At 42.4% G+C, this 14,016-nt stretch overlaps 1 protein-coding gene across 8 annotated transcripts in view; it reads left to right on the top strand.

Moving 5' to 3' along the window:
• The window catches only part of ARHGEF10 (Rho guanine nucleotide exchange factor 10), a 91,956-nt gene that overhangs the window by 61,765 nt on the left and 16,175 nt on the right, over positions 1-14,016 (top strand). For all 8 annotated transcript variants that reach the window (XM_088665672.1, XM_088665674.1, XM_088665673.1 and 5 more), the window contains 3 exons: positions 153-310; positions 4,590-4,732; positions 13,344-13,518. In XM_088665672.1, coding sequence (XP_088521798.1) covers positions 153-310; positions 4,590-4,732; positions 13,344-13,518 — 476 coding nt within the window. The remainder of the gene's footprint in view (positions 1-152; positions 311-4,589; positions 4,733-13,343; positions 13,519-14,016) is intronic.

Here is a 14,016-nt window from a genome sequence, read left to right as displayed (position 1 = left end):
GTCTTATTTTCGGGGAAACAAGGTGGATGTCTAGTTTTGCTGTTCAATGCATTTTCCTTTTTATTTTTCTAAGAGTTGCCAGGATACCTTAAAAATATAAGCTTATATTAAAGCATGTTTTCTCCCCCACCCCACCCCTTGCTTCTTAATAGCATCTCTGTTTACAAAAGTAGTCAAGGCTCAAAGAAGGTGCGACTTCAACATTTCTTTGCTCCTGAGAAATCTACTGTCATGAGCCTCGTTTACAAGACTCACCATTTGTTTGCCGGCCTTGTCAATGGTAACATCGCCATCTACACAAAGCTGGAAGGTACAGAAATTATATATAACGCCTTGAATGACTTTGGAATCTTTTGCCAAAATCAGGATTTCATTGTTTTGTTTTTTCCTTTTGCTAAATATGTACTCGGAGCAATTTGAGCTGTCATTTTAAAAAAAAACAAAGGTGTGAGGCTATAACCTATCAGCAGATTGGATGCTGTGATGTTCTAGAACCTCTGAGTGGCTTGTCAATTGCTGCCACGTATTCTTCCTTCTGTTAAGGAATGAGAAGAGAGGCTGTTGCAGGATGCCAGGAAGAGGCAGTGGTAGCAGCAGCAAAGGGTTGGCAAAGTAAGTGAACTGTGATGGTCCTTTCCTTGCCTGTTCTCTTGGCTTGCTTGCCCTGCACTGCCACTACCACCCTGCTTTTTATGCCTTAATACTGGAGAGGAAGCACCTCACAGCCCAGCATCAGGGCCGGATTTAAGTTTGATGAGGCCCTAAGCTGCTGTAGGTAATGGGGCCCTTTATATGTCCAGCTGTCCTTTGTCAACAACAGGTTGTCGCTGTTTTTTGTGAGTTGAATATATGCTATATATGCTTTTAGAAGACAGCTGAAGGCAGCCCTGTTTAGGGAAGCTTTTAATGTTTAGTAGATTGTTGTACAGTGGTGCCTCGCTAGACGAATTTAATTCGTTCCACGGGTCTTTTCTTATAACGAAAAATTCGTCTAGCGAATCCCATAGGAATGCATTGAATTTTTTTTGAATTTTTTTTTGCCCATAGGAACGCATTAATTGAATTTCAATGCATTCCTATGGGAAACCGCGATTCCCTAGATGAATTTTTCATAAAACGAATTCGTCTGGCGAGGCAACCTCCGCTCAAAAAATCCTTTCGTTAAGCGGAAATTTCGTTAAGCAGGGCATTCGTTAAGCGAGGCACCACTGTATTTTAATATTCTGTTGTAAGCCGCCCAGAGTGGCTGGGGAAACCCAGCCAGATGGGTGGGGTATAAATAATATATTATTATTATTATTATTATTATTATTATTATTATTATTATTATTATTATGTAATTTATGGACCTAATAGGTATCTAAAGCCATTTGCACATGCAGAATGTAGGCACCCTATATATAGAAATGATCAAACCAGTGATATTTTAGGGAGCAGGCTAGCAGGTGGGGCCCATTACGTACACATCATAGGAGCCTATACAACACAAAACACTGTTGCTGTACGTAGGTTTTATTTTATTTGTTTTTTATCTTATATTTTGGAAATGTACATCCTGGTTTTTTCCCCTTTAAATTTTCTGGGGGCCCCCAAGAAAGGGGGGTCCTAAGCTATAGCTTGTTTAGCTTATACAGTAATACCTCGGGTTACGAACGTGATCCGTTCCGGATCGCAGTTCGCAATCCGAATAGTTCATAAACCGAACGCGACCCGAAGCGCCATTTTGCGCATGCGCAAAGCGCGATTTTCACATGCGCAGACCGCGCGTGCCGCTTCTGCACACGCACACGTGGCGAAAACACTTCCGGATTTGCGCAGTTCGTAACCTGAACTGTTCGCAAACCGAGGTGTTCGTAACCCGAGGTACGACTGTACATAAATCCGGCACTGCCCAGCATCAAATATAAAAGTTATGGCTGTAGAGTGCTCCACTGTTCAACAGGAAGGGTTGGCAGCAACAGAACTGCTGGCCTCTGGCTGTAGCACATACCCTAGGATGATTTGCTGGAATGCTGACCTGAAATGAAATGAAACTGCTATGCAGATATTAAGCAGAGAGCTCAAAGTGCATCCCTTGCAGTGGGAGCCTCTCTTTAATATTTGTAGGCCTCTCTGACTTAGGTTGCTCTCTCTTCACTTAAAATCTGCTGTGATTATGGCACTTTTCTGTAAAAAACCATGCCCAGTCATATCAAGGTCCCGTTCCCCCCAGGAAGCATTTGTTTTTTAACCATTTTGGTAACTATGATCTTTGTACAGCTCAAGCTGTTTTTCCAACGATCCATTTTTGAAGTGCTGACCTATTTTGCTGGACATATGAAGGCTGAAGAGTAATAGGACAGAGAATTTGAACCAATAATGATTGGCACAGGTTGTTTATTAACAGGGGATCCGGAATGCACCAGTTAAATAGTAAAACTTGAACTGTTCATTCAATTCAGCAATAGTTCATGGTGTTGCAAATATAAATGGGGTAGAAAATGAAATAAAGCTACTTTGTTGGGTATATAATGTACAATAGTGTTCTTTCTTGAAACACTATAGAGGAATCTGTGCGATTATGCTGTATGATCACCTGTTTTTATGTTTCAAGAAGTAATAATCTATCCGGGCTTTAGCCAAACATTAACTCTCTACCCAACTATCTTGGCAACAAGCAACAAATCTTCCATGTTCAATGCAGAAATTATGCTTCTTATGCCGCTGACACTCAGAAGTTAAGTCCAAAAGTAAAGGGGCCCCTATGTTTGATCCTGGCATATTGATCCCACCCAGCGGCAGAGCTTCATGCTCCGCCACCGGGGGCAGAGAGCAGGCGCGCTGCCCCCAGTGACGTGGCGCATGTTACGGGGGCGGGGGTGCGCCATGCACAATGACGTCACACATTTTGGGGCAGGGCGGCCGTGCGCAGTGATGGGGCCCCTGGGATCACGTCGCTCGGGGCGATCCACCCCCATCGTCCCTTTCTTCCTACGCCCCTGATCCCACCATCTTTCTAAAGCCCTGCTTCTGTTCATCAGAAGCTTTGGCACTCAACATAGGGGGAAAATTCTGCCCTAAGTGGGAAAATTAAATCTATAGAACCTTTTCAAAGGCAAACATTTTCTTTCATTGAAATCTCTTTTTATATACCAAAAAAATCATGTCTTTGCTTCTAGCACAGAGTTTTCTAGGATGTTCCTACTAAAGTGTTATGATCCCAAAAAGTGTAGATGAGAACACATGCAGCCAAACATCCTTCGATAACTTTGATTAAAGTTAAGCAGCTAAGCCTATTCAAGAGACAAGTCGCTAAATAGTGGGTTGTTTCTTCTGTAGTGGGAGCTTAGTGAAAAGCTCGTGGAAAGTTTTAGCTGTACAACTGCATGTTTTAAATCTCACTGCCCTGGCATTTTAAAAAAATGTGGTCAGTAGTCACCGTTCATGACAATGTGATGTACAAATGTTTATGCTTTATTGCACAACTCAATTAACAAGCCCTATTTGCAGGGTTGTTTTGGCAGCGTCTTTGAAATACCAGTGGTGGAGCTTGCGAGGAAAAAAGGGAAGCTATCAAACCCAAAGATGAATGTTAGTTTTAGCTAAATCAAAGCAGAAGCGAGGCAAACTGGCAAGGGAAGAGGACACATCATATTTAATTAAACTGAGTATATGACAAAAAATCATGAATGAATGTCAAAGAATTAACCTATATATTATTCAAGCCCCCCTTTTTTTCTTGCCAGCTGTGAGTGTTTTGCAAAAAGAGCTGCCAAATGTTCAAAGGAAGGAAGGCCAATTAGTGGAGCAGTGCCATTTTCTAGAAAACCAAACATTAGGATTAGAGTTCCGGTGCACAGCAACAGCTTAGGTATTTTCTTATAATGTAAAGGCCCTTCTCTCTTTCTTCCATCCCTAGTGATTTTTAGGAGGAAATGCTCTCATGTTGCTTCCATTTTGACGTGGGTCCTACAATAGACCTCCCCCCCACCCCCGGAATTCAAAGACCAGTATTGCAATGATTCCCAAACTCCACCCCTCTATTGGTGCAGTTAAAACTGCTGAGAGTCGTAGCGAACCACTTAATAATGATCTTTTCGGCCTGTTGTAGCAATTGCAGTGTGTTGTATGTAGACCACTGTTTGAGAGGATTATAACACAGCTGGTTTTCATGCCAATGGTTCAATCCCCAGAATCTCCAAGTATGGGGGTGGGGGTGGGGATTGCCTGCCTGAAACCCTGGAGAGCCACTGCCAGGCAGTGCAGACAATGCTAAGCTAGATGGACCAATGATCTGACTCACCATAAGGGAGCTTCCTGTGTTCCTTGCATGGTATAGCCATTGTTGTCTGTGGCTTGATGCCTTCAAGTTGTTTTTTCCCCCTCCTGCCCAGCTGTGGTCTTTGGTCAAAGAGGTTTTTGAAGCAGTACAGGAACCTCACAAAACTCGTTTGAATAGAGGCTATAGAAGGACAGGGGAAAGAAAAGAATAGAATGCATTCTGGGCAAGGAAGATTGCATCATATTATATATGAAAATAGATTGTGTGTCTCATGATCTCCCTGGGCAACCATTGACAGCCATTTCTCTCTTGTCTCTTCTTGCTAAAGATGGAGCTTGGAACTCAGAACCTCAGAAAGTAGTAAAGTTGGGTGTCCTTCCAGTAAGAAGTCTCCTTGTCATGGAAGAAACCATCTGGGCTGCTTCTGGCGGACAAATTTTTATAATCAGTACCGAAACTCATACTGTAGAGGTAAAAACAATGAAACAAAACAAAAACCTTCCAATTATGCCTTTTTAAAAAATGTTTCATATACGGTAGCCCTGTTTGCTACATGAACTTGTGTACATTTCATTTCAGGTCAGCTTAACACCTGCAGAAAATATGGTGATCTGTTTTGTTCCCACTGCATCATAACTCAGGCTATAAATGAGTCATTGCGCTTTAAGGGTGTCCAAGCAGAAGGCTTATTATTATGCTTGCTATTCCTCTTGACAACAGTCTAAACACTTAGGGAACAGAGACAAGCGAGCTGGATGCCAGCTTGAACCATCCATGGTTAAAGTAGGGCTCCCATGTCTACCCTTCTTTGAATTTTGCACTTCTCATCTGCCGAATGTGGATGAAGCACTAGCCATTAGCTTTTTGTTAGTGGCCTCTCCACAGTTTGTCATCTTTGTATTTGGTACCTCTGTTGTCTTTGCCAAACCATAGCCCTACTTTGGAGAACTCATCCTCTACCCCGGCCATCAGATACCTCTGGGCTGTTTTTTAAAGCAAAGCTTTGACCTGTTTTTCAAACAACTTCAAATCCAGTAGAAATATCTACTCTTCCTCCCCCTCCCCCCGACAGTTTTAGATACAGTGGTGCCTCGCTAGACGAATTTAATTCGTTCCACAGGTCTTTTCTTATAACGAAAAATTCGTCTAGCGAATCCCATAGGAATGCATTGAATTTTTTTTCCAATTTTTATTTTGCCCATAGGAACGCATTAATTGAATTTCAATGCATTCCTATGGGAAACCGCGATTCGCTAGACGAATTTTTCGTAAAATGAATTCATCTAGCGAGGCAACCTCCACTAGAAAAATCCTTTCGTTAAGCGGAAATTTTGTTAAGCAGGGCATTCGTTAAGCGAGGCACCACTGTACAGCACTTTTGGCATTAAAACCACTTGACATGCATATGCTGTCCCTTATGTCTTAACATTAAAAAAAATTCAAGCTTCAATCATACTTGCAGGGTGTTGGGAAGAACAGGAGGGCAGTTTTATTAATATACAAAGAGTATTGTGGCTAGAGGTCCAGAACCCAACTGTGGCCTCAGCCCAACACTCTTGAGAATAGGGAAGAGAATTATGTAAAGCAGAAGTCAATTGAGACTGACAACTGCTGTCCTCAGCTGCCTGCCTCCCCCATCAGCTGCTAACTCTTTCAATTCACCGGACCACTTCAGGTGCCAGCATCCTTGCCTGATGCTAAAGCACCCATCAAACAAATATGGCACACATTGCCCTTGACAACGTGCACAATCAAGAGCCAGTTAATAATATTGACAAAAGACTGCCTTCCCGGTCTGCAGCTCAGCCACTCTTCTGTCCATAATAAATGCTGCTTAATGTCTTTCTCACATGTTAAATATTTTCAAGGCAAACGAACAAGCCGAGATGCCGAGCTATCTCTGTGGCTTCCTCCCCATTGTTCGTTCCTTGCTGTGCGTTTAGGACACTTCCTTTTGGAAGCCACATCACAAGCTGAAATTAAATGAAGCTTTTTGGTCTAAGAGCTCTCTTGGAAGCTGCATATCAGTCTATAACATTGTGGTTATAAGGTGTGTGTCTGTGTGTTTTATTTAGCAATTGCAGTTCTGGCCACCCTACCCCACCCCAGTATGTTGTAGCTCTCATAAGGGCTATCCTTGGCAAGAGAGGGAATCCTCCGTTTTCTTTTCTGCAAACAAAGGCACTGTAGTTCAAATGAGCTTGAAAGGGTGGCTCATAAGAAAGCATGGACACAAATATTCTGGCTGGAGTAGGAAGAAGCAAGCCCAGGTGCCCGGAACATGATAACACTTTGCTGTTTCTTGGACAGGGCAAACATCCACCTCCATTTCTGTGATTGCTGCAGAACCTGCACCAGTACCATCTCCCAATGTCAATCTAGAAGTTATGGTAGTTCCCCAGCCAGAACGGGAGTCTAGGACTTATTCCTAGATGTTGCTATGCAAGCATAGAATTAGGGTGCTAATACTGTTGCATTATTGAAATTCCATCAATTGTGAAGTGTTTGCCCTTCCAAAAGATGATGATGATGATGATGATATAATAATAATAATAATAATAATAATAATAATAATAATAATAATATTTATACCCCGCCCATCTGGCTGGGTTTTCCCAGCCGCTCTGGGGGGCTCCCAACAGAATATTAAAAACACGATAAAACATCTAAAAGTCAGATAGTTGTTTATTTCCTTGACATCTGATGGGAGGTCATTCCACAGGGCAGGCGCTACTACCGAGAATGCCCTCTGCCTGGTTCCCTGCAACCTCACTTCTTGCAGTGAGGGAACCGCCAGAAGGCCCTTGGAGCTGGACCTCAGTGTCTGGGCTGAACGATGGGGGTGGATTCGCACCTTCAGGTATACTGGGCCGAGGCCGTTTAGGGCTTTAAAGGTCAGCACCAATACTTTGAATTGTGTTCAAAAATGTACTGGGAGCCAATGAAGGTCTTTCAGGACCGGTGTTATATGGTCTCGGCGGCCACTCCCAGTCACCAGGCTAGCTGCTGCAAAAGAGAGTTGCTTAATAACTAGTGTATTTCACAAAAGCATTATTGGGTTTTAGGGTGCCTTTGATTACTTGCCTCTCATGCATGTTTGGCATGGCTGCTTTCCCGCTTAACAAGCTGCTACTTCAGAATTGTCTCAGGTCCCATCTCGTAGGTGTCTGGTGCACAGAAAGCTCAGTGTTCGTGAAACGGATCTCCCTTTCAGTGTTCAGGGGAGAAAAGTGCCTCAGTGGAGATGTAAAACAATCCTACTGTTCAGTGTTTTTTGTGTGGATGAAATACATGACAACTTCATTTTAAAAACAAACAAAGCCATCTGAAACTCGCTAGATAAACAAGAAATACCCTGTGTTCCTTGGTAGGATGCCTAAATGCTGCTCTTTCTCTCTTTCTCCCGAGTAGTTAAAAGTCAGTCACTTCTCCTGAACAATGGTGCCCATTATACAGAACTTGCTATGCCTGAGAAAGCACAGTTCAGTTTTTGGCACAGCTCTTTGGGCCTGAAGCACAAAAGAGTTTGTACTGGATGTAAGGGGGGGGGGGAGAGAGAAAGATGCAAACTATGTGATGTGCTGTTGTAATAGCGGTAGACCATCGCAGCCACCACTATGTTGAAAGATTTGGCTGTGGCTCCAAAAAATGTGTGATGGAGATCTAGCGTTGCCATAGAGTTGGAGCTTGAGAAAAGAAATACAGGCCTCCTTTGGAGAGAAGAAAATTGAAGATGCAATGGATTGCTGATGCCACCGGAAGAATGCTAGGGTGGATTCATTTTGCGGAGAGTAGCAACAGCTGCAATGCATTTTATTTTTCTCCCTATTCGAGAGATGGGGAAATGGTTGGAGGGCAATGTTCTCTTCTTTCTCTTCTGGAAGAGGACCATCAGTAGAGCATGAGACTCATAATCTCAGGGTCGTGGATTCGAGCCCTATGCTTGGCAAAAGATTTGTGCATTACAGAGGACTGGGCTGGATGACTCTCGGGACCTCTTCCAGATCTATGATTCTATGAATCCCAATGGGTATCAAACCATAGTACAGTGGTGCCTTGGTTTACAACCATAATCCGTTCTGGAGGTCTGATTGTAAACCAAATCAGGTTGTAACCCAAGGCGTGCTTTTGCCAATGGGGCCTCCAAAAGGGTTGTAATCCCAAAATAAAAATAAAAATGGGTTGTAATCCCAAAAAAAGGGACATGCACTTCTGGGTTTGACGTGGTTGTAATCCAAAACGGTTGTAATCCAAAACGGTTGCATACCAAGGTACCACTGTACTGAATTGCACTTGTTGTTTCTCCCCTGGCAGTGGAAACAGTAGAGCACTATGGTAGCTTTGGGTGTCTTTGCTCTGTAAGGAGAAAGAGAACACAACTTCACACACAGAAGTAATGGCAAAATGGGAGAGAGAGAGAGAGACTGGGAAGAGGTTGGGTGACTGACACTATTTGTTGATGTGCATGTGCTCTTTTTTATGTTGTACTATGAACTGGTGAACTGCTTTTAAAAGGTCTTTGGAACTCTGGTTTGAATGGTACAGTATGCATAGCTGAAATGGTGCACGTCGTCCTATACTATTTGGGAAAGGGTAACTTCTTCTTTTAAACATTGACATCTTTTTTTCTCCAATAGCACAATTCCTTTCAATAAACCTGTGCTAATGATAACCTAGGAAATAGCAGGATAGCACAGCCCACCTGCAGAGGCCAAGGACACCCCAGTTCTTCCAGCAATAATGCAAGTGGAATGACATGTGATCGGAGATAAACACTTGAGTGTGAGACGTGGGAGTAAGCAGTGTCCAAAGCCAATAATACAAGTCATGAGAAATGGGGGGGGGGGCTCCACAATTAATTGACTTGCCGCCTACATAAAGTATGGTCATGGCCTTTTGTCTCGCATCAGTTTCAACAGTGAAGCACACATTGTCTGGAAGCATAATGAATTGGCAAATACAGAATGTGGCAAGAGAAGCACTTCTTGAAAATGTTTGCTGCTGTAACAACAGAATGGATTCTTGCTTGCTCACTCTAGAAACCTAATGTTTAACCATCTAAGGGAAAAATACATTTAAAAACAACAACTGGGAAATAGTCTACTTCCTATTGGCAGGGAATTAATAAGACTTCATAATAGAAACATATAACCCTTCCTCTAACCCAGGGTTCCCCAAACTTTGGTCTCTAGCTGTTTTGGGACTACAACTTCCATCATCCCTAGCTAGCAGGGCCCAGTGGTCAGGGACGATGGGAATTGTAGTCCAAACCCAGCTGGAAATCCAGGTTTGAGAAACCCTGTTCTAATAGATGTTGCAACAGTAAGGGTGTGGATCCTAACCAATTTGTCAGAGGCCCCCACCCAGCAACAGAGGATTCCTAGATAAAGTAACAGCTGGCTTCCTCTTCCCACCTTCAGTCCGAGTCAAGTGTTGGGTTGAGTGTCTTATTCTATAGCAGGGTCAAAGGGAAGAGAACTTAGATTGTGAGGGCAGGGTGGGAGGGAACGGGTTGTGTTTTATACCAGGTATCATTCCTATAATAACTCCAAACACAAATATCCTTTGGGAACTATGGCATCCATCCCCAATTAATCATTCCCTAATTAAGAAGGATAAAATTACGTGGACGCATTCCAGCGGGTGGGTGAGATAGGAGACCACCAACCACCAAACATAAGAAAGAAAATGTCTACAATTCTAGTCCCATTTCTGACTTTTAGAACCTAGAATGGGGAGGGGGAGGGCTTTCTACCTAGTCATCCTCCTGATAACAGTATTCTAAGCTCTTGTCATGAGTGGAAGCAAAATGCAAACTTTCTCAGCTCAGTACATTATTAGCCCTTTTGTCCCAACCCACAGCTGATAATAAAAATCACTTATTCTCCCTCTACCCTTAATCATTTTGCTGGGGTAATTCCTGCCTACTCCAACATTTCTTGAAAGAAAATAGGGACATCCCATTCCATAACGATAATTTTACTATTTATACCCCACACACTGGGTTGCCCCAGCCACTCTGGGCAGCTTCCACCATATATAAAAACATAATAAAACATTTTTTAAAACTTCCCTATACAGGATTGCCTTCAGGTAGTGTGGGGGTCAGATAACTCCATACCCTCCAATATTTCTCCAGTGAAAATAGGGACATCCTATTCCAGGATCATATCAGAAACAGGGACGGCTTCTCTAAATCAGGGATGTCCCTGGAAAATAGGGACACTTGGAGGGTCTGCTACTGTCATGTGCTTTGTGAGATAACCCTTGAAGGCCAATGCAGTAGAATATTCCCACAGTTACCTGCCTTCTGAGAGACACTGTGAGGTAGGAATACATTAAACCTGCTTTGCAGCAATTGCACTAGCTGCCTGTCAGCTTCTGGGCCGCATAGAAGCAACTGGTACTTAATTTGTTGAATTCCTCAAGGCCTGAAACATGCACACACCTTGGACACCCATGCTCTCTGTATGAGCCTTTACTCAATCACTGTTTAACTGACGGTCTTGCTCTGCAACAGGAGGGCACCAGGTGCAAAGAACAGCTTAGCTCTACAGCATTGGAGCAATAACAGTACTCTTCTCGGTGAGCCCACAGCTGCTTCCTTCTCCATACAATATAAAATCTTCCCATTTCTAAAGGTGCTTGATTGTTGAGTTTTAATTATTTGATTTGCATTTGCAGGTTTGTCGTTGTTTATTTTGCATTAATACGTTTTATATTGAGTTAATGTTTTGAAGGAATCTGCTCTGAGTATAGGAAAAGTACATTGCACCCTTTAAAATAAATACATTTTCAATGCCTACTTTCAATGTCTACTTTCAGCTGCTTTCATAGTTTGTGTTTTGTGTGTGTGCTTTTGAGTTTGTCAATACTGTACTTATTTCTCAGTAGACATGCATAGTGAATGCACTGTAAATAGCACTGAGTTCAATGGGGCTTCCAAGTTTGTAAGATTGCAGATTTAATGTGTTAGTAAAAACAGCCTACAGTACTTGGCTTTGAGTTTTATTTATGCATTCCCATTTTTTAAATCAGTTTCACGGCTGTTACTTTTTTAAAAACTACGAAGCACAGCATGCAAGTGATATAAAACTTTTAAATTAGTGTTGCATTTACTTGATTCTCTTCTGAGTATTTTTATCTTCTTTTTAAAAGGCACCTAGCATCTTCTTTCCTCCTCCTTCCACTGGAAAATCAGCTTTGAAATTACTAATATTCATAATGTTCTCTAATCTGTCTTAATCATAAAGAAAGCAATAGTGCTGCATGGTGTCACATAATGATATTGTATCACAGCAACCAATGATCCCCAAATAACCCACTTTGAAAGATTTGATTTATTCCTAATATCATCATATGTATTTTTCCTGTACAGCTCAATTTTTCACCCACCTTTTAACATAGAGTTCAGTAAAAAAAAAATGCTGTTAATAATTGCCTCTCGTAACTTTAGATTTAAAAACAGAATATTCCAGTTCCTGACTGAACTGAGCTTTCTCATGATTGATGTGAGTCAATTGATTTGACAAAATTAGCACAGTCTTGGCCATATATTCCCTCCTCCCCCTTCCCAGTCTTGTTCTTTACTTGGGTAATGCCATCTGTTCCCATATATTTGAAGGAGAGGATTCAGTGCTGTGTTTTTGCAGAATAATATAACTGGAACTGTCACAATTTATCCTTTTTCAAGAGCCATCTGCTACATAAGCTATTTTGCTTATCCGAATGAGTTCAGAATATCTTCAAATAGAACATATTACATGCAGATATTTGAACCAATATGTCGACATTCCTTGTCTTGGGTGGGCTGAAATCTGTGAAGTTTAACAGAACAAGACTATTCTCCCTATAACTTGTTAAAATCCTCAGGGTGAACAGAGTTCTGATCCATCATTGTTCCAGGATTCTGTCTTCCGATTGGTTACACTCTGCTTAAATTTTGAGGAAATCTGGATTTTTCAAATGCCAGGGTGAACAACAGTCAGCAGAAGACCTATTCTATGAAGGCCCCATCACTCTGGGACACATTACCAACTATTCTCTGACAAGTCCCACTCCTTCAAGTACTTAGGAGAGTCTTGAAGGCTTACTTTTTTTTCTTGATTAGTCTTTTCCTTCTATTGTTGAGTTTGGTGATTGATATATTCTGTGGGTTGTAGCTGTGTCGCTCAGCTGGTGACAAAGCTTCTGCCAATTGAACAGTGAGGCAAGCGGATTTTGGCACCCCTCTCAAATCTGCTGCCCCCTACTGCCCAAAAAATCCTGCTCGCGGGGGAGGATTGGAGGACCTTCCAGTGCAGGGGTCAGCAACCTTTTTCAGCCGTGGGCCGGTCCACCGTCCCTCAGACCATGTGGTGGGTTGGACTATATTTTGGGGGTAATAAATGAACGAATTCCTATGCCCCACAAATAACCCAGAGATGCATTTTAAATAAAAGGACACATTCTACTCATGTAAAAACAAGGCTGATTCCCGGACCGTCCATGGGCCGGATTGAGAAGGCAATTGGGCCGCATCCGGCCCACGGGCCTTAGGTTGCCTACCCCTGTTCCAGTGCATCTTTAAGGAACTTGCAAAGTCTCCAAGAGGAAGGAGAAGGTTTTGAAATTTGCTTCTCTCCCTGCTCTGCTGACCGTCAACACCTTAGGACACACCCTTGTATTTTGGAGTTGGGTGCTGTTGTTTTTCTCCTACAATAGGAACATCTGAATCCCCGTGTTAAAATACATCCTGTTAGCTAGGGATCATGGGAGTTGTGGGCCAAAACATCTGGAGGGCCGCAGTTTGGGGATCCCTGAAATACAGTGTCAAGCATTTGGAGTTTCATAATCATCATGAGTTTTCCATCCATCCATGTTGTAGGAACAAGAGAGAGAGTTTAATTCTTGGCACAGCTTACAGTGGATACCTGGTTTACCCTGAGAAAACAACCAACCTTTAATTGTTTCAATTATGGTAACCTGCCCTGGAACCTTAGGGTGAAGAGCAGGCTAATCACCATCCATGACAACTATAGATTGCAGATGGTTTTTTTTTGTTCTGCTATGTTACTTTGAGTTGCTTCTGTCTATTACTCAGGGCCACTTTGAAGCCCATCAAGAGGAAGGGATGGTGATTTCTCACATGGCTGTTGCAGGAGTTGGGATCTGGATTGCCTTCACATCGGGATCTACACTTCGCCTTTTCCACACCGAAACCCTTAAGCATCTCCAAGATGTGAATGTCGCTACCCTGGTTCACAATCTGTTGTCAGGTACCAGCATTATATACAGTTATTTAAGGGGATCCACTTTGTAGAGGCTGTGGAACTTTTTCAGTGGTCCAGTGCTTCACAGGCATGGCAGATAAATAGGAAATTTGCATAATCACCATATGTAAGTTACAATAATAACAATAATATTATTTATTATTTGTACCCCGCCCATCTGGCTGAATCTCCCCAGCCACTCGGGGGGGGGGGGGTTAAACATAATTGCATTGTATTTCAGCTTTTTGTCCATATCTTGGATAGCTTAAAAAGAAAAGAGAATTGTGCACAGCCAAGAAAAGTTGGTATTTGAAGATGAAAAGCCGTTTTTCATGTCTGCCTGGACCCTGCTATACTTGTTTTTAAGCAAGTGCTTATATTTAAGATGTGCTTATAACTATGGACCAAGCTTATAGAAGAAGTCACCCCAATATCTTTGCCCAAAAAATGTGGTTACTAGGCCCTTTAATGTAAAGGTAAAGGATCCCTGGACAGTTAACTCCA

Source organism: Zootoca vivipara, chromosome 3 (genome assembly GCF_965207765.1).
Source record: "Zootoca vivipara chromosome 3, rZooViv2.hap1.1, whole genome shotgun sequence".
NCBI lineage: Eukaryota > Metazoa > Chordata > Lepidosauria > Squamata > Lacertidae > Zootoca > Zootoca vivipara.
This window is presented reverse-complemented; position numbering and strand designations above follow the sequence as displayed.